Consider the following 20,054-nt stretch of genomic DNA (forward strand, 5'->3'; position numbering starts at 1 on the left):
CAGGTTTGATTCCGACTCCCACCCGAGAATGCTGCTGTTGTTCCCTTGGGCAAGACACTAAACCCACCTTGCCTGCTGGTGGTGGTCGGAGGGGCCCGGTGGTGCTAGTGTTCGGCAGACGTCTCCTTTGTCAACGCGCTCCAGGGCAGCTGTGACTACATCTGGCTCCTCCTCCCCAGTGTGTGAATGACTGATTGTGTTGTGAAGCGCCTTGGGGGGTTGTAGGAACCTAAGAAGGCGCTAAACAAGTGCAGGGCTCTGTAGGTGCCAGACCATCCCTTCCAGGAGCTCTTGTTCTCTTTGCTGAAGATGGTTCTGAGTGACCTTGGCTGGATGTTTGGGGTCACTCACTTTGCATTTTTTAAATTGATAAAACTAAACAAACATTATTTCTATTTCTGAAATCTTCTTTGTTTACATTCATTCACACCTACCTCAAACTTTTGCACAGTTAAGACAGATGAGTGACAGCAGGGGCTAATGCCCCCGAGGCCCCACCCCTAGGTATGCCCACGCTTTCAGCCCAGAGTAGTTGTGTTTTACCTCGGACCAGGGGGTCGTGTACCATTTGAAGCACGGTCTCTCGAAGCAGGTGGTTTCGTCTTCCGGTTTCTCGCTGCCTCCACATGCCTCTTCATCAAAAACCTGGAACTTTCCTCCGCTGATGCCGACACACTGGACGATCCTTAGTTTGACGCCGCGGCCGCAGGTCGTGTTGCACTACAGACACAAACGTTACGCTGCAGGAGTTCTCTCTAACACACCTGTGGAGACGTCCTGCCGCGTGTCTCACCTGCTCCCAGTCTTGGCTCAGCCAGTGAGGAGCGCAGTCCCTCTCCCCGCAGGGCTGCGTGGCCAGAGGCTTGGTCTCAGGGGAGCACTGGTTCTCAGGGACCACGCGACCCTCCGGGGTCTTACAGTAAACATGACGCATCATCTTCCCCTGACCGCAGGAGCCGGAGCACTGCAGCAAGTAGAAATCAAACAGAAAAGCCTAAAAAATCCCCCCAAAATCCAATTTTTCTGCATCTTTACTTGACATTTGTAGCATCGGGTTTATTCAGGCACTTACAGGACCCCACTCAGACACCGTCCAGTGGCGTTCACAGGGGGGACCGGTGCAGTTTTTGACGTTTGGTGGTTGGGTCATGGGGTCACACGGTCTGGTCTCATCTGAGCAACGGACATCACGGCTCACCTGAGCTTTGCGACCACATTTAGCAGGACACTGGATAAAAGAGTCACCTGATTATGACCATCCTTAACAACAAAAATCAGAAAACCTCAGAAAAATCTGGATCCAAAGCAAAGGAACCACTGTTGCTAATGAAATGATTTTATTTAGAAGAGGTCACATGACTGTTCTGATGATGCGTCCTCCTGACTGGGTCAAGTCGTACCTCCATCCACTCTGCCACCTCCCACTGAGGACCGCAGGCAGGGCTCTTACACGCTCGCCTCTCCACGGGTCTCTCCAGGTCAGCCATGGTGCAGAGGTCACTGTAGACCGAGCTGTCCAGACCCGGGGACAGCATCTTCCAGCAGCGGACTTGTCGAAACTGGAAACCCTCTCCACAGGTTCTGGAGCACTCGCTCCAGCTGCTCGCTTCCCACCTGGAGGCACACATTCGTCTCACCTGAGGGATGCTCTGGCTTTGTCATCGTTAGAGCCAGAAACAAAACCTTCAGCAGATCTCACCTGGGCTGACACTCTCTCCCAATGCAGAAGTCGTGGACTGGTTCTGGTCTGGTCAGAGCATCACAGTACATGTCGTGAACCTCAACGCCATCATAACGCACGCAGGAGACAAAGGACTTGGACACCCCTGGGTGGAGGAATCAGAAGGATGTTAAACCTCCCCCCCCCCGACGGAGAATCCGGTGCGTGCCGCAGGATTTTACAACTACCTATGGAGCAGGTCATGCTGCAGGGCTCCTGAGAGGAAAGCTTCCAGCGGTACATGTCTGCTGGGCTCAGTTTCATGTTCTTCTGGTGGAACCTTTGATTCCCTCTGTGTTCAACACACAAACCATCAGGAAAACTGTGGGAATGTTTAACCAGTGTTCGGAACGTTACTTTTAAAAAGTAATTAGTTATAGTTACTGATTACTTTGTCAAAAAAGTAACTCAGTTACTAACTGACTTACGAGATTATACAAGTAACTAATTACCAAGAAAAATAACTACTTAGTTACTTTTTTCATTAAAAAATGCTAGAAAAATGGGTTCCCCTCTTAATTAAACTTACTTAATTTACTATAAATGACTACAACAGTGAAATATAAATGACTAATGACTGGAACGTAATAAAATGTCCAAATGTTTTTTATAAACCTGAATAATTTAAATAAATAAGCACTTAACAGGAGGAACTACTAACCCTAACATTACACTAATCTAGACTATTAAAAGGTCACTGTGTGATATTCAACAAGACCCCAATCAGCTAACATTTAAAATTGCAAATAGAAACACCTGTAAAGGTTCCCGGGCCTTTAGATGGTCTCTCAGTCTAGTTAAATTACAGAAATGAATGTAATTCTAAGTTTTTCCAGCTTCGCATAATTATTAGCAGCATTTCTGTTGCTGCTAATCTAGTATCGGTTAAATAAATAAATAAAATCCTTTAAAATGACACCAGAAGAGGCACAAGCCTGATGGAGGACTTACATTTACTAACTTGGGTCAGACCCAACCACAGAAGAGCTGAAGCTGGGTGGTGAACACACACAGGTAGTTCTAACAACACCTGAGCTCCATGGCGTCTGAGACTGATGCATCAGTGTTACGGCGGGACTAAAGACGTGATCAGGAACAGGTTACAGCTGGATGATCTAGGAAGGTAGAAGATCAGGACGTCTGAGCGGTGAACAGGTGAGCGGACCTTCGGGACGTCCCGCTGTCACGCTAAGAAGGGCGCGACTGCAGATCCACACCTGCAGCCGTAGACTATTCATCACGTCTTCCTCGTTCTCCACGGGCCGTGATGCGCTTGGATGCAAACATCTGCCTCTTTAGCTCCTGATCAGCTGACGACAGCTTCAACACACGCGCTGCTTAACACACGCTTTTCCTTGTCAGTAACAGAAACGACGTTTTGATAAAAGAAGACGGTAATTAATTGGTTTGCTCATTACTGAAAAACATATTTTTGTAGTTATTTTAAACGGCGTTATTCCCATCACTGCTCTGGTGGGTCTACAGCAGGCTGAGACCGTGAGAACACTGAGGGTCTCCGCCCACCCGGCCAATCATCATCGTGTTTGTAAGCGCGTTACCGACACCTCTCTCTCCCTGGCTGCAGCTGAAGTGTGGCGGTCAGAAAGCCTCACACTGTTGCTCAAACTTCAACAAGCACATAGTAACGCACAACCTTCCGTCCCCAGTAACGGTAACGGCGTTGCAACGGCGGGAAAGTAATTAATTAGATTATTCCGTTACCTAAAAAAGAACGCCGTTGCTCCCAACACTGTGTTTAACTGTAGACATGAGTGGATTCTGCAAATGTCTGAGTGAATAAGAGACCACTTCTGGAGCCTGAAACCTCTGGAGGTAAGGATTGTTTTAAGTAAAAGGACGTTTAAGGATACCCAGTCGTATCTACAGAGCAGACAGCTGATTTACAGCCTGAAATCCTGCAGATTAGCTTTATTTGTCTTGTTATTTCACCACATCACATAAAATGTCACATTCTTGTCGTAACACCGGTCGTTCTTTTGCCAGATGTTCGCTGGAACCTTACATCTCCTGAGTTTTACCTCCATGTCCGCCTGTCCTTCTCTCACCTTTCAATTCCTCCCGAGACGGCGGCACGCTTTCCCTTTCCCGTAGTATTTCCCACTTTTCTTACAAATACTTGGAATTGTTTGCTGCTGAGTGTTTCCCGTCCATTCCCTCTGTGCTCGTTCCCGATGAAAGGATGTGTTGTGTGTGTTTTTCTTTCTGTGCAGAGGTTACCATGAGTTATTACTGTGATTAATACTGAACCTGCCCATCCTGTCTTTAGGTCCACGTCTACAGGCTAACCGTCCAGCCTCACAGATTTACCGCCTGTGATGTCTATCCGCCCATCAGCTGATATTTAAACTTCCTGACGGCTTTACTGTTTGTCTACAAAGTTTTTCAGCATAAAACTAAACCCGGTTCTTCCTTTAGGTGCGTTCTGTTTGGTGACCTGGTTCTGTTGGAGCGGCCAGAGGTCTTGCCGTTGTTCTGGACCGTCCGGTTCTGGTTGTCTCCGCTGTCGTTGCCTCTGTGGCCTAGAGCGAACTCCAGCGTCTCATTCAGGTCAAACGGGCCGGCCCGCTCCAGGCTGCTCAGGTCCAGATCGGACGGGAACAAACCGTCCCCCTCCGTCAGCAGCTGATTGGTGGAGATGTTGATGAGCAGCTCGTCCGGGCCCATTCGTCCGTCCAGCAGGACCCTCCAGATGAGGTTGGTTGAGTCCGGTCTGGGGTCCAGGGGACCACCGTCGGGGGCCGGTTTGGCAGTGCTCTCTGATTGGCTGCTGTTCCCTTCAGGTGGAGAAAAGTAGAATCAAGTTACTTTTATGGATTATTTCAGTGCAAAATGTCAGAATATCAACATCCAACATGAAGCTGGGAGCCACGCGGAGGCTTTAAACGACTTTTGGAGGAATTGTTTTAAGATTCCAAATCGTGGAATGACTTTAATCTCCAAAACTTCCTGTGAAATTACATTCTAAACCTTTACACGTCCATCGCTACGCTATTCCCGCTGAGGAAACAGGATCCCCCCCCCCCCCCCCCCCCGCCTCCCTATCGGAGTCTCATGTTGTGAACTGTGATGTTCGTGCTTATATGTTTGAGGGTTTTTTTTTGCATAGTAGAGCTACGCCCTGCCGGGAGTAACTCTGGTATGCCTTTTTTTCCCTCCCCCAACTTTCCTCATGCAATCCCCTTTTCATCTAATTGAAATGAGCGCCGTTATGGCTGCTCTCGTGGTCTGCCTGTATCTGTTCTGTCTACATGTGTGTGTGTAACCTTGGTCAGGCTGTTCTGTGAAGTCAAGTTCCTATGCTCTGGTTCGCTGGAGCACTGGCAATAAAGCTTTCTCTGATTCTCTGATTCAGGGACAAATATGAAGGAAATCCTGCTGTGCCTGACCTTGACCTTTGAACTGACTCTCACCTGTAAACTTAGGGGGCGTGGCTTTGTCCTGGTCACAGCCAATGGCCGCCGTCTCCTCATAGACCTCGTTGGTCTCTTGACTCTTCTGACCATCAGCATCACTTGTCTCCAGCTGGTCCCCGGGGACATCCTGGAAAATGCTGCTGTTAGGGGTCAAAAGGCTGCCCTCTTCCACCGACACCTCTCCGGCTGAGGAGTCCGACCCCGTGTAGACCGGAGGAGGGGGGAGGGGAGGCAGGGAGTCTCTGAGGACGGTGTACTCGTAGGTAATGTAGGGCGTACGGCCATTCTGGTTCCACACCTGAAGATGTGACAGGTAAACACTTTTTAGTTTCCAGATGTGTCTGTTCATTTGTTTTTCTATGTTTGCAAGTTGGATTCCGGTTTCTCTGCACACCCTGTTTTATTTTATTTGCATTTCTCATCATTTTAATCATTTCTTCCCTTTTCTAATCCACAGAAAATCTCAAAATCACATTTAAACGTTCTGGTGAAAGTCTCATGAGTCGGTACCAGGATGTTTATGGCCTGGTCAAGGGGGCCTTTGGCCACGATGTACTCGATCCCAGTCTCGTAAACATCCATGGGTCGGCGGTATTTAAAAATGGTTCCTGCTGCGTGGAAGTTCTGGGGACTGTCCAGCTTATAGGCGCCATTGAAGAAGAAGTTTCCCGCCTGGTCGGTCACAGCTGAGGAGCAAAAAAAAGTCAAAGCTCTGAGGAAACGGCAGAAGCACCATATTTATGATGATGATGATGATGATGATGATGATGAGGAGGAGGAGGAGGAGGAGGAGGAGGAGGAGGAGGAGGAGGAGGAGGAGGAGGAGGAAATGTACCGAGAACATCAGCGGATTTCTTTCTCTCGATTATCTGGATGTCCCAGGATCCTTCAGGAATTTGGGTGATGAATGAGTAACCTTCACAGGAAAACAAACTTGTCATTTTCCCAGAATTCCCCTATTTTAGTGTAACAAGAGATTCATTAAACGTTTTTAAAGTGTGGACTCACCCAGGGTGGACGCACCACGGCGGAAGTTTCCGGTGACTCGGCTGCAGCTGCTACCGTCGCCCTGACAAACGCCACATTTGTCCAAAGCATTGGAGGAGAACAGCACTCCGTCGCATCCGATCGGCTTGGCAGGGAGAAGGTTCGTGTCATTCCAGACAAAAGCCAAAGATATCGAGAGTTTTGTCCCAGAAGGGATCTGCATCCGACAGTCTCGGACCTTCTCACCTCACATGTCCCGTCCACGCAGACGCCGCGGTAGCTGCTGTACTTGCAGGAGGTGCCGTCTCGCGCCGTCACCATCAGCTGCCTCTGACCGTCGGTCGTGGTGCAGTGGAGGTCACATGGGTTACTGGAGATGTGGACGTAGTCATCTAAAAATGGAATCATGCTAGTTATACTCTCACTGATGGAAGCGAGACAGCCGAACACAGGTGGCACCAGTCCCTCCGACCACCACCAGCGGGCAAATTGGGTAAAGTGTCTTGCTCAAGGGCACAACAGTAGAAGTCACTGGCAGGAACCTGGATTGAACCTACAACCTTCTGATTACTGGACAACCCGCTCTGGGTTAAGTGCTTGTCCCGTAATCGGAAGGTTGCAGGCTCGAACCCCGCTCAGTCACTGCTGTTGTGTCCTTGGGCAAGACACTTAGCCCACCTTATCCAAGGGACCGGTGGCGCTTGTGTTAGTGTGCCACAGGGCAGCTGTGGCTACAGTGTAGCTCATCATCATTCTTTAATGTTTTACTTCAGGTTAAAACAATTTTAATGGTTGTTTAAACTTTATTTTATAGGATAATATCAATACACTTAATATTCTAAGTGAGATTTTCATCATTTGAAAGTTGTGTGTTGTATTTTATTTAGTTAGTGTTATTTTTACACATATAAAAGTGACAATGTGTATTTATTTATGTATTTTTTGTTTGTTTTTTTTGTTTTTCCATTGTTGTGTGAGCAACAAGGCCAGAAGCATTTTCCACACCTATTGTTCATTATTCAATTGTCACTTTTCCAGTAGATTCCATAGCAGACTCCTGATTATTTATATTGCTCTAAGTCTTTCAGGTCACTTATCATCACAACTTCTCTTCTTCGGGATTGCTATTTAAACTCATCATTACTTTGCAGTTCCTCGTCCATGTCGCTTATATCTTATGTTGTTTTTTCAGGCTGCGGACCTGTCTTGCAATTTCAGCATTCTTTTTCGTTAATTGTCATCGTCGTCTTCCTCCGCTTATCCGGGTCCGGGTTGCGGGGGCAGCATCCCAACTAGGGAGCTCCAGACCATCCTCTCCCCGGCCACCTCCACCAGCTCCTCCGGCAGGACCCCAAGGCGTTCCCGGACCAGAACCTCTCCAACGTGTCCTGGGTCGGCCCGGGGGCCTCCTGCCGGCAGGACATGCCCGAAACACCTCCCCAGGGAGGCGTCCAGGATGCATCCTGACCAGATGCCCAAACCACCTCAACTGACACCTTTCGATCCAGAGGAGCAGCAGTATTACTCAGAGTCCCTCCCGAATGTCCAAGCTCCTCACCCTATCTCTAAGGCTGAGCCCGGCCACCCTACGGAGGAAACTCATTTTGGCCGCTTGTATCCGTGATCTTGTTCTTTCGGTCATTACCCAAAGCTCATGACCATAGGTGAGGATTGGGACGTAGATCGACCAGTAAATCGAGAGCCTGGCTTTCTGGCTCAGCTCCCTCTTCACCACGACAGATCGGCTCAGCGTCCGCATCACTGCAGACGCCGAACCAATCCGCCTGTCGATCTCCCGATCCCTCCTACCCTCACTCGTGAACAAGACCCCGAGATACTTAAACTCCTCCACTTGAGGTAGGACCTCTCCCCCGACCCGGAGTTGGCAAGCCACCCTTTTCCGGTCGAGAACCATGGTCTCAGATTTGGAGGTGCTGATCCTCATCCCAGCCGCTTCACACTCGGCCGAACCTACCCAGCAAGAGCTGAAGGTCAGAGCTGGATGAAGCTAGGAGGACCACATCATCCGCAAAAAGCAGAGACGAGATTCTCCTGCCACCAAACTCGACACACTCCACACCACGGCTGCGCCTAGAAATTCTGTCCATAAAGGTAATGAACAGAACCGGTGACAAAGGGCAGCCCTGGCGGAGTCAAACCCTCACCGGGAACAGGTCCGACTTACTACCGGCTATGCAGACCAAACTCACGCTCCTCTGGTAAAGGGACTGAATGGCCCTAAACAGAAAGCCACCCACCCCATACTCCTGGAGCGTCACCCACAGGGTGTCCCTGGGGACACGGTCATAAGCCTTCTCCAGATCCACAAAACTCATGTGGATTGGTTGGGCAAACTCCCATGCCCCCTCCATCACCCTTGCAAGGGTACAGAGCTGGTCCACAGTTCTACGGCCAGGACGAAAACCACATTGCTCCTCCTGAATCTGAGATTCAACTAACGATCGGACCCTCCTCTCCAGTACCCTGGAGTAGACCTTTCCAGTGAGGCTGAGGAGTGTGATCCCCTATAGTTGGAACACACCCTCAGGTCACCCTTCTTAAAGATGGGGACCACCACCCCGGTCTGCCACTCCACAGGAACTGCCCCCGATGACCACGCAATGTTGCAGGGACATGTCAACCACGACAGCCCTACAACATCCATAGCTTTGAGATACCCAGGACCAATCTCATCCGCCCCCGGGGCTCCGCCGCTGTGTAGTTGTTTGACTACCTCAGCAACTTCTGCCCCCGAGATTGGACAGTCCATCCCCAGGTCTCCCGGCTCTGGTTCCTCCTCGGAATGCGCGTAGGTGGGATTGTGGAGCTCCTCAAAGTATTCCTTCCACCGTCCGACTATAGCCCCAGTTGACGTCAGCAGCTCCCCATCCCCATTGTAAACAGTGTGAGCGAGTTGCTGCCTCCCTGTCCTGAGGCGCCGGACAGTTTGCCAGAACCTCTTTGGAGCCGATCGATAGTCTTTCTCCATGGCCTCACCAAACTCCTCCCACGCCCGAGATTTTGCCTCTGCAACTGCCACTGCTGCACCCCGCTTGGCTATCCGGTACCTGTCTGCTACCTCCGGAGACCCACAGACCAGCCACGCCCTGTAGGCCTCCTTCTTCAGCCTGACGGCTCCCCGAACCTCTGGTGTCCCAACAGGTACGGGGGTTGCCACCACGACTGGCACCGGCCACCTTGCGACCACAGCTAGCAACAGCCGCCTCAACAATCGCAGAGTGGAACAAGGCCCACTCGGACTCAATGTCCCCCACTACTCTCGGGACGCGGTCAAAGCTCTGCCGGAGGTGGGAGTTGAAGACCGTCTTGACAGGTTCTTCTGCCAGGCGTTCCCAGCAGACCCTCACTATGCGTTTGGGTCTGCCAGGTCTACACGGCATCTGACCCTGCCATCTGATCCAACTCACCACCAGGTGGTGATCAGTTGACAGCTCCGCCCCTCTCTTCACTCGGGTGTCCAAAACATACGGCCGCAGGTCAGATGATACGACTACAAAGTCTATCATCAACCTGTGACCTAGGCTGCCCTGGTACCAAGTGTACCGATGGGCATCCTTATGTTCGAACATGGTGTTCGTTATGGCCAAACTGCGGCTTGCACAGAAGTCCAATAACGAAACACCACTCGAGTTCAAATCAGGCGGGCCGTTCCTCCCAATCACACCCCTCCAGGTCATGCTGTCATTGCCCACGTGAACATTGAAGTCCCCCAGCAGGACAATGGAGTCCCCTGATGGAGTGCTATTTAGCACTCGCCCCAGGGACTCCAAAAAGGGTGGGTACTCCTCGTTAAATGTTCATTTAAATACACAGCGGTCCCTTTGAACTTCTTTCCCTGTTTCAGTAACTCTATCTTTGTTTTGCGACTCACAAACCAAAGAATAATTGCTGGCTTTGTTCTACTGTCTTTTCTGGGTAGCGTGTGACGTACTGCGATACGATGGCTCTGAATACTCACATTCTTCGTTTGAAGGAATTTTATCACTTGCTGTTCAAGCGTTACAGCCCCTTTACTGGGGCATCTTCACCATCTTTACCTCCGCCAGCTGTTACTCTGGTGTAGGTTCGGTGTTGCGTCTCCAATCCAGTTATGACTAAATCCTCCATTCTTGTATATTGTTCAAGGTCCTCAATTCGCCATACCAAGTCATCTATTTTCTTGTCCTTCTCTTTTATCAAATTTTTTGTTGTTTTATTTCATCCATGAGGTCATGAAGCATACCTTGTTGTTTAGCCACTTTGCTCAGTTCATCAGACATGAAATTAAGTGATTTTCTACTCTCCTCCAACTCCTCTTCAACTCCTGGGTTTGCTTTTCAAGGAGCCATCTTGAAAATGGTGAGAATGATATTTCTTGTGATGGCCCACTGAAGTCACTGTCGGTTTTCTTGTTGGTAGCTTGCTAGAGGAGCCTGGGCCCAGTGGTTGGTGGAAGATCCTTGTCCTGGTGGAGCAGGAGGATCCTCATAGTAGCTACCCTGGTAGCTGGTGCGGCAGGCTGGAGCCGGGGCCTGGCCTGGTAGCTGGTGAGGCAGCAAGTCGGTCAAATCTCGATCTGGACGGTGTTTTCCTGAATCCAGCAGCAGCAGCAACACGGAGCGTTCACTCCGAGGTCTCATCCCAGTAGAGCCTGGTCTGGTAGCTGTAGCAGAACCTGGGCCTGGTAGCTGGAGCAGAACTGAAGCAGACCCTGTAGCTGGTAGGTGCCCTAAACCTCAGACCCATAAAGACACTATTTTCCCTGGCAATAGGGGGCAGTATATACCAAAATCATTGCCAACAAATGGTATTTTTGTTTTTTAGTAAGGCCCAATCCCAAAACTCGCACTTCCACACTTGTACCCTTCAACGACACAAAACCGGCCAGCGGTGCGAGTGTGTAGGGTGTCCCAGTGCTGGCGGATTATAAGCCGGCAGCTACTTTGGGGGCAAATTTCAAGTTTAAATGTAAGTCAACTAATTGTCGCTATCGGGCTGATATCAAAAATGTTATTTTTTATATCCAAAGAAGTTATCTATGGTTGGTTATTTGCTTAGTAGTTGCAGTTTCAATTGTTAGCAGGTAGTAACTCGCTCACATATTTAGTTTAACAAATAAATGCACAATTGAAAAGGTAAAAGGCTTGTTATATATGTATATTGAAACTTATATGTATAAAATATAACATTAACTCCGATGTCACATGACGTTGCGTGGCTTCCGCGGTGATGCAAGTCTGTTCCATTTAACCGTTTTCTTTGACCAAGGAAGGGCAGTGTCCTCGTTAGTAAGGCGCCTGGCCTCGCAAGACAAGACAAGAAGGCCGTCTAGCGAGGTCAGGCGCCTTGACACTGAGAAACACCCTTAGACCCACTTCCATGTATTTTAGACCAGATTTTTTGGGGGGTATTTGTTATGAAGTTAGCTGGGCCTCATTTAATTCATTACTAATGGCATTTGGATGGAGATTAAGAATAAAAATCTCTTTAAGGCTCCTCTCACCAGGGTAGAGCGGTTTCCACTGGTAGCTCCTCCCGTTGTAAAGCTGCGAGTTAAACGACCAACACTGCTCCTCTCTGAAGCTCCTCCCAGCGGCGGGACATTCCTGTTCAACAAAAACCATCACAGTCCTCCTCTGGTTTCAGTTTGTTGAACAGAAAACTTCCTTTTTTATCTGTGGCACCACGACAGCGTGGAGCTCAGCCTGATCTTTGTCCTCTCACCAAAACCACGAAGCTCGGCTGACAGCCAGCTGGAGCTTCTGTGTTTGTTCAAATAAAAGAAATGAAGAGACGACACGTCACCGGGGCGTCCACCACTCACTTTGGTGTTGCAGAGGTGATATTTCTTGGCTGTCCCTGTACAGGTCATGTTGTCCTTCCCAGCAGTAACTTTCTTTCTTTGGACAGAAAAACAAACATTCAGTGAGAGGATTGTGAATCAAACTGAAACCTCGATAGAGGGTCAGACGATTTCTTCTCTCATTGATCACACAGTTGGGTAAAACCCTGTTTGGTTGTCCCACTCAAAAAGACGAGATCTGTAATTATCATCATAGGAACATTTCAACTGTGAGAGACAGATTTGGCAAATCAGATTTTATGATTCTTAAAAAATAGTGTAACACCTCACAATAAGGGTCCTATTATTACGTTATTTAGTGCATTATTAAGTATTAATAAACTATTAAAATATTAACAACTTCTTAACCATAATGTGTAAAGCAATACTAAGCAGCCCATCCCCCCCCCCCCCCCCCCCCCGACCCTTTGTCCTAACCTTAAGGACACTTAATAGTTGACAATGAAGTTAATAAGAGACCTTTGTTTATTAATGCTTAATAATACATTAAGTACGGTAATAAAGGGACCCTTATCGTAAAGTGTTACTAAATGTAAATGTAGTAATTTAACCCCATCTAACTGTTCTGCTAATGATGTAAATATATCTGATCACTTTTTTCTGTCATTCAACATCCCCCTCTGCTCTTTAAGAACTAAGCCTATCCGTCACATCTCATTCCGCAATATCAAAAACATTAACCCAGACACCCTGTCATCTATTATTAACACTATATACATCCCTAGTTCTGCTTCACCTGACCATCTTGTTTCTCATTATAACTCCACACTCCACAATATCTTGGATTCTCTTGCCCCAGTCAAAACTCTGTCCGTCTCCTTTACTAACTCTGCCCCCTGGTTTACCCCTGAACTCTGACAGATGAAAGCCAAAGGACGTCAACTCGAACGCCTCCATAAAAGAACTGGTCTTGCAGTACGCAAAGAAATGCACAAAACTCATCTGCTTCAATACGGACTCTATTAAACATACAAAATCTGCTTTCTACTCTGGATTGGTTTCCTCCAATGAAGGCAACTCCACTGACTCTGTTCTCAATAATGCGCAATATTTTTCATCCCCCGGACTCTCTACCCCCCCACCTGTATTCTGCTGACTCATGTAACTCTTTATTAACCTTCTTTATTCAGAAAATTGCTTCCATACACCAGCAATTAATTCCAAGTTCTTCCCCTCCCCCTGAGATTTTTTCACCCGGCCAGTCATTTTGTTCCTTTCTTCTTCCCACCTCATCCGAAATATCTGATATTATCTGCAAATCCAAGCCCACCACCTGCTCTCTCGACCCCCTCCCTACAGTTTTGGTTAAAACATGTCTCACCTCCCTTCTCCCTCTCATTACCGCCATAATCCACTCCTCCCTCTCTACCGGTATTGTTCCCTCACTTTTCGAAACTGCATCTATTACTCCAATATTAAAGAAACCCGGCACCGATCCCAATAATTTCAATAATCTTCGTCCCATCTCAAATCTTCCCTTTCTTTCAAAAATCCTTGAAAAAATAATCTCTGCTCAACTCCATGCTCATCTCACGCTCAATAGCCTCTATGAGCCCTTGCAGTCTGGCTTTGGACCTGGCCACAGTACAGAAACTGCACTCATAAAAATCACTAATGACCTCCTCACTGCTGCCGATACTGGACTGCTCTCCATTCTCATCCTCCTCGACTTGAGTTCAGCCTTCGATACCATCTCTCACACCATCCTCCTCCATAGATTGTCTTCCCTTGGCATTTCTCATACCCCGCTTGATTGGTTCCATTCATATCTCTCTGGCCGTACTCAGTTTATTCAACTCAAATCCTTTACTTCCCGTCCCTTCCCTGTCACTACTGGCGTCCCCCAAGGCTCTGTTCTCGGTCCACTCCTTTTCATCACTTACCTTCTTCCCCTGGGAAATATTTTCCGTAAATTTGACATCCATTTTCGTTGTTACGCGGATTACACCCAGCTCTATGTACCACTCCAAACCCTCCTCTTCACTTCCTCCTTCCTCCCTCACCAATTGTTTATCTGAAATCAAAGACTGGTTCACATCAAACTTTCTCAAACTCAACAGTGATAAAACAGAAATGTTACTTGTCGGCACTAAATCTTTACTATCCAAAATCCACAGCTTTACACTTCCCGTCGACAACTCCTTAGTTTCCCCCTCCCCTCAGGTCTAGAGTCTGGGTGTCATCCTCGACTCCTCACTATCCTTCCAGTCCCACATAAACAATATTACCCGGTCTGCCTACTTCCATCTACGTAACATTAACCGCCTACGCCCCTCCCTCACTACTCACTCGGTCGCCATCCTTGTCCACAGCCTCATCACTTCCCGTATTGACTACTGCAACGCTATTCTCTTCGGTCTTCCTCACAAAACCCTCCGTTAACTCCAACTTCTCCAGAACTCGGCAGCCCGCATCATTTCCAGAACTCCCTCCTTCCACCACATCACCCCTGTTCTTCAGCAGCTCCACTGGCTCCCAGTCACTTCCAGAATCCAATTCAAAATTCTGCTATATACATTCAAAGCCATCCATAACCTAGGTCTACCGTACCTCTCAGACCTCCTTCATCCTTCACCCTCCACCCGTTCCCTCAGGTCCTCCTCCTCCATCCACCTCTCTGTCCCACCTTTCCATCTGGTCACTCTGGGGAGCAGGGCCTTCAGCCGCTCTGCTCCCCAGTTCTGGAACTCACTCCCTCCTGACCTCCGTAACATTGATTCCCTCACTCTCTTTAAAACCAGACTCAAAACTCACCTGTTCCGTCTAGCATTCCAATAGTTACTCTCTTTGCTCCATTCTGTCTGTTTGTTTTATGCTGTTTTATCTTTTATTGTTGTGTATTTTATCTCTGTAAAGTGTCCTTGAGTGTTCAGAAAGGCGCTGTTGAAATAAAATGTATTATTATTATTATTATTAATTGTTGTAAAATGGTGCAGAAAATAAGTATTCAGTTACTACAAACCAATTCTGGCCTTACAGACCAGGTACTTCTTCAAGAGGCTCTTCTATCCTCCACTCATTACCTGTATTAGTGGCACCTGTTTGAAGGTGTAATGAACCAAAAGGGTCCGTTTTCACCATCGAATTGACACAGTAACCTTTCATACATCCCAGAGCTGCAGAGTCAAGGTCACACCAGCTGGAGGATTCAGATGCACACATCAACCTTTTTCTCACTTAGTGTTCTTCAACGCAGACATAAATAAACTGTCAAGGTCTCCCGCAAAAGCCCTTATCTCTCTGCCCAGACTGCTGGATTCCTCACTCTGAATAAAAGTGAATCCACACGAATCCAACAAGACTTTACAACTTATAAGTTAAATAAGTAAGTAAGTAAGTAAAGTAAGTAAGTAAAAGTTTATTTATATAGCGCCTTTCACAGATATAAATCACAAAGCGCTGTATATAAATAATCATATGTGATGAATGAACAAGAGGTCTAACTCAAATGTTTGAGTAATCTGTGCTTAAATCAATGAATTTGAAATGAATATTGTTCTTACAATGATCCATTTATATCACAAATCAGTATGTGTTTGATTTAACAAGTTAATCATTGTTTACACTCATACACATTACAATAAGATACATATTAAGGTTAAAAACATTTTTGTATCTGAAGGAAGGCGTGACTTTCTGAGGAATGTTTTGGTAAAGCCTTCCAGAAATGGCACATTCTGATTTGCCAGAATACACCAGAAAGCATAACAAAGTAGTTTAATAAAACAAAAATTACTTCCCCAGTAATTCAGTTTCTAGCGGAGTTCCTAACCGGCCACTTCGGAACAAGCTTACTTGAGACATCTCTTTTGACATACAGTCAAAACCTGTTTGCACGCTGCAAGCTGACTCAGCCAGACGGAGCCACATCCACTTTGGACGCAAACAAGCATTCCAGCTACTGTTTTGACCTGGAGACATCTCAATACTGGACGGGTTGTATCGGAGTTTAATCTACGAAATCTCGGTGCTGTGAGGTCCACCTGACATCTGACAGTCCGGATCTGCTGGCGGTCTCCGCTTTTCTTTTACACCCAGATTTCTTTCAGATACAAAGATTCTGATAAACATCTAACTTACATCACACCACCTACACATCACACTCCATCACTGTATATCCACTCCATCACATCTCATTATTCATATCTTGTCATGTCTAATCATTAGTTTAGAAAAGAATAAAATTCCTTTTTAACTAAATACTTGACTGTCTGAATTAATACGGTGTGTTTATGGTCACTGAACAAGTAAAAGTAACCATAATCTTCTGATTAAACATTCAAAGATCAATCAGATTCATATTTCATGTTTATATAAAATCATCACATCTTATTGGTCATAATTAATTTGCAGTCGTCACGCTATAAAGTGTGACCGCTACAAAGGTGTGTGGTAAAATGACATAGAAAGTGGAATAAATACAAGATCGCTGACAATCTCCCTCGACCTGGGGCTCCAAGCATGATCTCACCTGGTGGGGTAGCTACAGTAATAAGACGGCCCAGAACTACATGAGGGAAATGTTTCAAGGGCCTGAAAGAAGCTGGGACTACAGGAACAAGGGTTTCAATTAATAACACATTGGTCATACGTCATTATGGAGCAAAGTCCTGCAGTGACGGAAAGGTCCCCTTGTTTAACCCAGCACATGTCCATGAATGCTTCACAGCATTCAAACTATTGTCTTCTTCTTCTTCTTCTTCTTCTTCTTCTTCAGTAAACTTTTTGAACCTTTTCAACTCCTTCAATTTTTTAGCTATTTCAACCATTTAAAATCAAAACATTCAGCTCGTTAGGCTCTTTTCAGCCACTACTTTTGACATTGATATCTTTAATATTTTTCAAGTTATTCAGCTTTTTCTGCCAAAAATTTCCCATTGACATGAATGGGATTAGTCAATTTTCAGCAAATTCCTATCACTTTTTTGACCTAAAACTCTATTGGGTTCCCTTTAACTTAGAGACTTCATTCAGAGTTTAACAAACTCACAAGACTTTCTTATTTAGCATATTAAAGAGGCTTTTTGATTTATTTTACGGTTTTTCTAAAATCGCAGGTAGAAGTTGAGGTATGACTAGAAATTTTCAGAAAAATTCACAAAACTTATAATGGGAAGAGATAGGAGCGATGACCCTCCAGGAGGTGCAGCAGCTTTTGAATGCGACGAGACGTGTCAGAGGTCTGAAATGACATCTGAGCAGCTGAGCACTGTTAACAGTTAACTGCGTGATTTATGAAATCTTGAAACAAAAATTTCCACCAACCACATCTTTTATCACTAATGATATTCTCAAATTCGTTAGGTTATTTTATCCGCTTCAAAGTGATGCCTTTGGTGTTACCGTAGGAATTTGTGCTACAAGCCTCAGGAGGAAGACTGTGCCAGCTTTCCTCCATTTAAACCCCATTAAAAAAAAGGCTCATGTGGCCGACAGCTGAAATGTTCTCCTCATATCTTCTAGAACATTCATGGTTGGCACGCAAGACTTCACACATATGACTGCCAAAGCCTTCTGCCGGTCATGTTATTTTTTATTTTTCCAATCGGTGCAACAGTTTTTGAAGGGTGATGAGACGTTCACAGGTCTGAAATAACATCTGAAGCAGCAGCAAACTACTGCATGTGTTTTGAACATCTTGGAACAAACATTTCCTACGGCTGTCATGACTCCCATCCTTCACCCTCCTCTGCCTCCTCATTCAACCTTCATTCAGCTCACCTGGTCCCTTCAACAAGCTCCTGACAAGCCCGGTTTCCCTGGCAACCACAATCACCTCCATTCTTCTCACCTGTTCCTGTCACCAGCTTCATCCACTTCACCTGCTCCTGACTCCTCAGCTCATCTCACACACCGGCTTCCCCTGCTATAAAAGAACCATCCTGCTATCCAGTCTCTGCCAGATTATTGAAAACATTTGCCAGTAAATTCTCCAGCCATCCACCCTGCCGGATCTCTGCCTCCGGACCTCGTTTTTTCTCCTGACCCCTGCCTTGAACTCTGCCTGTCATCACGACCCTCGCCTGTCTTCTACCACGTCTCCAGCCTGCTCCCTGTACCTGCTTGTGCTGATATGGTTTTGACTCACGCCTGCCCTCCGACTCTGTCTCCTGCCTCGCCCTCCTCTGGTAACTCCACAAAAAATAAAAGATTTTTTTTAATATACTTTTACTGTGTTTGGCGTCATTACAGGTCTTCTGAGTTCTGTTCGTGACAACGGCCCCAACGTTTATAGTACACTAATGATTTCCTCAAATTCATTAGGTTATTTTGCCGCTTCGAAGTGTTATCTTCGGTTTTGCTGTTGGTATTACGGGTTTTGTGCTACAACCCTCAGAAGGAGGGCTGTGCCAACATTCCTCCCATCATAAAGATACCCCCTGTGGCTGACAGACAGGTGACATTTTCTCCTCATATCTTCTAGAAGATTCATGGCAGGCACAAAAGACTTCATCCAGAGGACCACCAAAGCCTTCTGCCGCTCATGCTTTTTGAATTTTTTGAATCAGTGGAGTACTTTTTGAATGGTGATGAGAAGTTTGACAGGTCCAATTTCACTTCTGAAGGACAGATTGAAAGGCTTCTCTCATTAACAGGAAGGAGTACAGCTGCAGGCCTCCTACAGCCGGGGGAAAAGGCGGGAATACAATGCTGCTCTCTGATTGGCTGAGAGTGTTCAACCATTTTCTGTCCAAGCAGGATCGAGCACCCACACATATGATACATCATATCGACCGGCTTGGTCTCAGGAATCTAGTACTGAATTTTAAATGTGTAATATGTTACCATGGCAACAATCATAGCAACGACATACATTTTAGACATTACTGTATCAAAGTAATATAACATACGAACATTATTTAAATTTTATGTTCATGTTTATGTATTTAGCAGATGCTTTTGTCCAAAGCAACTTACAAGTGATAATTGGCATGGTGCCCTTGAGGCTAACAACAATAGCATTAACAACAACAAACACTTTTTAGTCAATCGTAGGTCGCAGTGACGCAGCATGATGAATCCTGGAGAGGAGGGAACAAGGAGTGGACAGTAGAGAGGGGGAAAGGTGCAGGGAGGGTGCTAGTTTAGAAGATGCTCTGTGAAGAGCAGGGTCTTCAGGAGTTTCTTGGAAATTGAAAAGGAAGCCGCTGTTCTGATAGTGCTTGGAAGGTCATTCCACATTTGTGGAACGATGCATGAGAAGAGTCTGGATTGTCCTGAGCGTGGTGTAGGCGCTGCTAGCCGACAATCCTGTGATGACTGGAGCGGTCAGGCTGAGACGGAAGCCTTTGCAAGAGGATTCATGTAGATGAGAGCCGTACCATCTCGGACTTTGTATGCTAGTGTTAGCAATTTGAATTTGATGCGTGCAGCTAGCAGTAGCGAGTGGAGCTCAGTGAACAGAGGGGTGACATGTGCTCTTTTTGGCTGATTGAAGACCAGACGTGCCGCTGCGTTCTGGACCATTTGAAGAGGTCTCACATTACAGCCTGGAAGACCAGTTAGAAGGGCATTGCAGTAATCGAGGCAGGAGATGACAGTAGATTGCAACAGGAGTTGGGTGGCATGTTGTGTTAGGTATGGTCTGATCTTTCCTATGTTATACAGCGCAAAGCGGCATGAATGAGCAACAGAGGCAACATGATCTTTAAAGGTCTGGTGTTCATCAATCACAACACCCAGATTTAGAACTGCCTTTGAAGGAGCCAGAGATAGGAAGTCATTCTGGATTGAGATATTGTGCTGTATGGATGGTTTTGCTGGGATGACAAGTAGATCAGTTTTAGAGAGGTTGAGTTGGAGATGGTGGGATTTCATCCATTTTGATATGTCAGAGAGACAGTTTGATATTCGTGCAGAGACAGTGTGGTCGTCCGGTGGAAATGACAGATAGAGCTGGGTGTCGTCTGCATAGCAGTGGTAGGAGAAGCCATGTGATCGAATGGTCTCACCCAGTGAGGTGGTGTATATGGCAAAGAGAATAGGTCCTAGTACAGAGCCCTGGAGGACTCCTGTGGCAAGATGGTGCATGGTAGAGGATTGTCCAAGC

The 20,054-nt window shown here is 46.7% G+C and overlaps 1 protein-coding gene across 1 annotated transcript in view; it reads right to left on the reverse strand.

Annotated features, from left to right (window-relative positions):
- adamtsl2 (ADAMTS-like 2) overlaps nt 1-20,054 on the reverse strand; it is a 45,209-nt gene that overhangs the window by 4,469 nt on the left and 20,686 nt on the right. Inside the window, exons 4-17 of the mRNA XM_015960435.3 lie at nt 11,966-12,041; nt 11,645-11,747; nt 6,388-6,533; nt 6,163-6,286; nt 5,990-6,070; nt 5,665-5,840; nt 5,152-5,452; nt 4,176-4,515; nt 1,909-2,012; nt 1,700-1,826; nt 1,401-1,614; nt 1,073-1,228; nt 794-964; nt 544-720 (exon numbers count right to left, since the gene is read on the reverse strand). Of these exons, the coding sequence (XP_015815921.1) occupies nt 544-720; nt 794-964; nt 1,073-1,228; nt 1,401-1,614; nt 1,700-1,826; nt 1,909-2,012; nt 4,176-4,515; nt 5,152-5,452; nt 5,665-5,840; nt 5,990-6,070; nt 6,163-6,286; nt 6,388-6,533; nt 11,645-11,747; nt 11,966-12,041 (2,296 nt within the window). The remainder of the gene's footprint in view (nt 1-543; nt 721-793; nt 965-1,072; nt 1,229-1,400; nt 1,615-1,699; nt 1,827-1,908; nt 2,013-4,175; nt 4,516-5,151; nt 5,453-5,664; nt 5,841-5,989; nt 6,071-6,162; nt 6,287-6,387; nt 6,534-11,644; nt 11,748-11,965; nt 12,042-20,054) is intronic.

This window comes from Nothobranchius furzeri, chromosome 10 (genome assembly GCF_043380555.1).
Source record: "Nothobranchius furzeri strain GRZ-AD chromosome 10, NfurGRZ-RIMD1, whole genome shotgun sequence".
Taxonomy (NCBI): domain Eukaryota; kingdom Metazoa; phylum Chordata; class Actinopteri; order Cyprinodontiformes; family Nothobranchiidae; genus Nothobranchius; species Nothobranchius furzeri.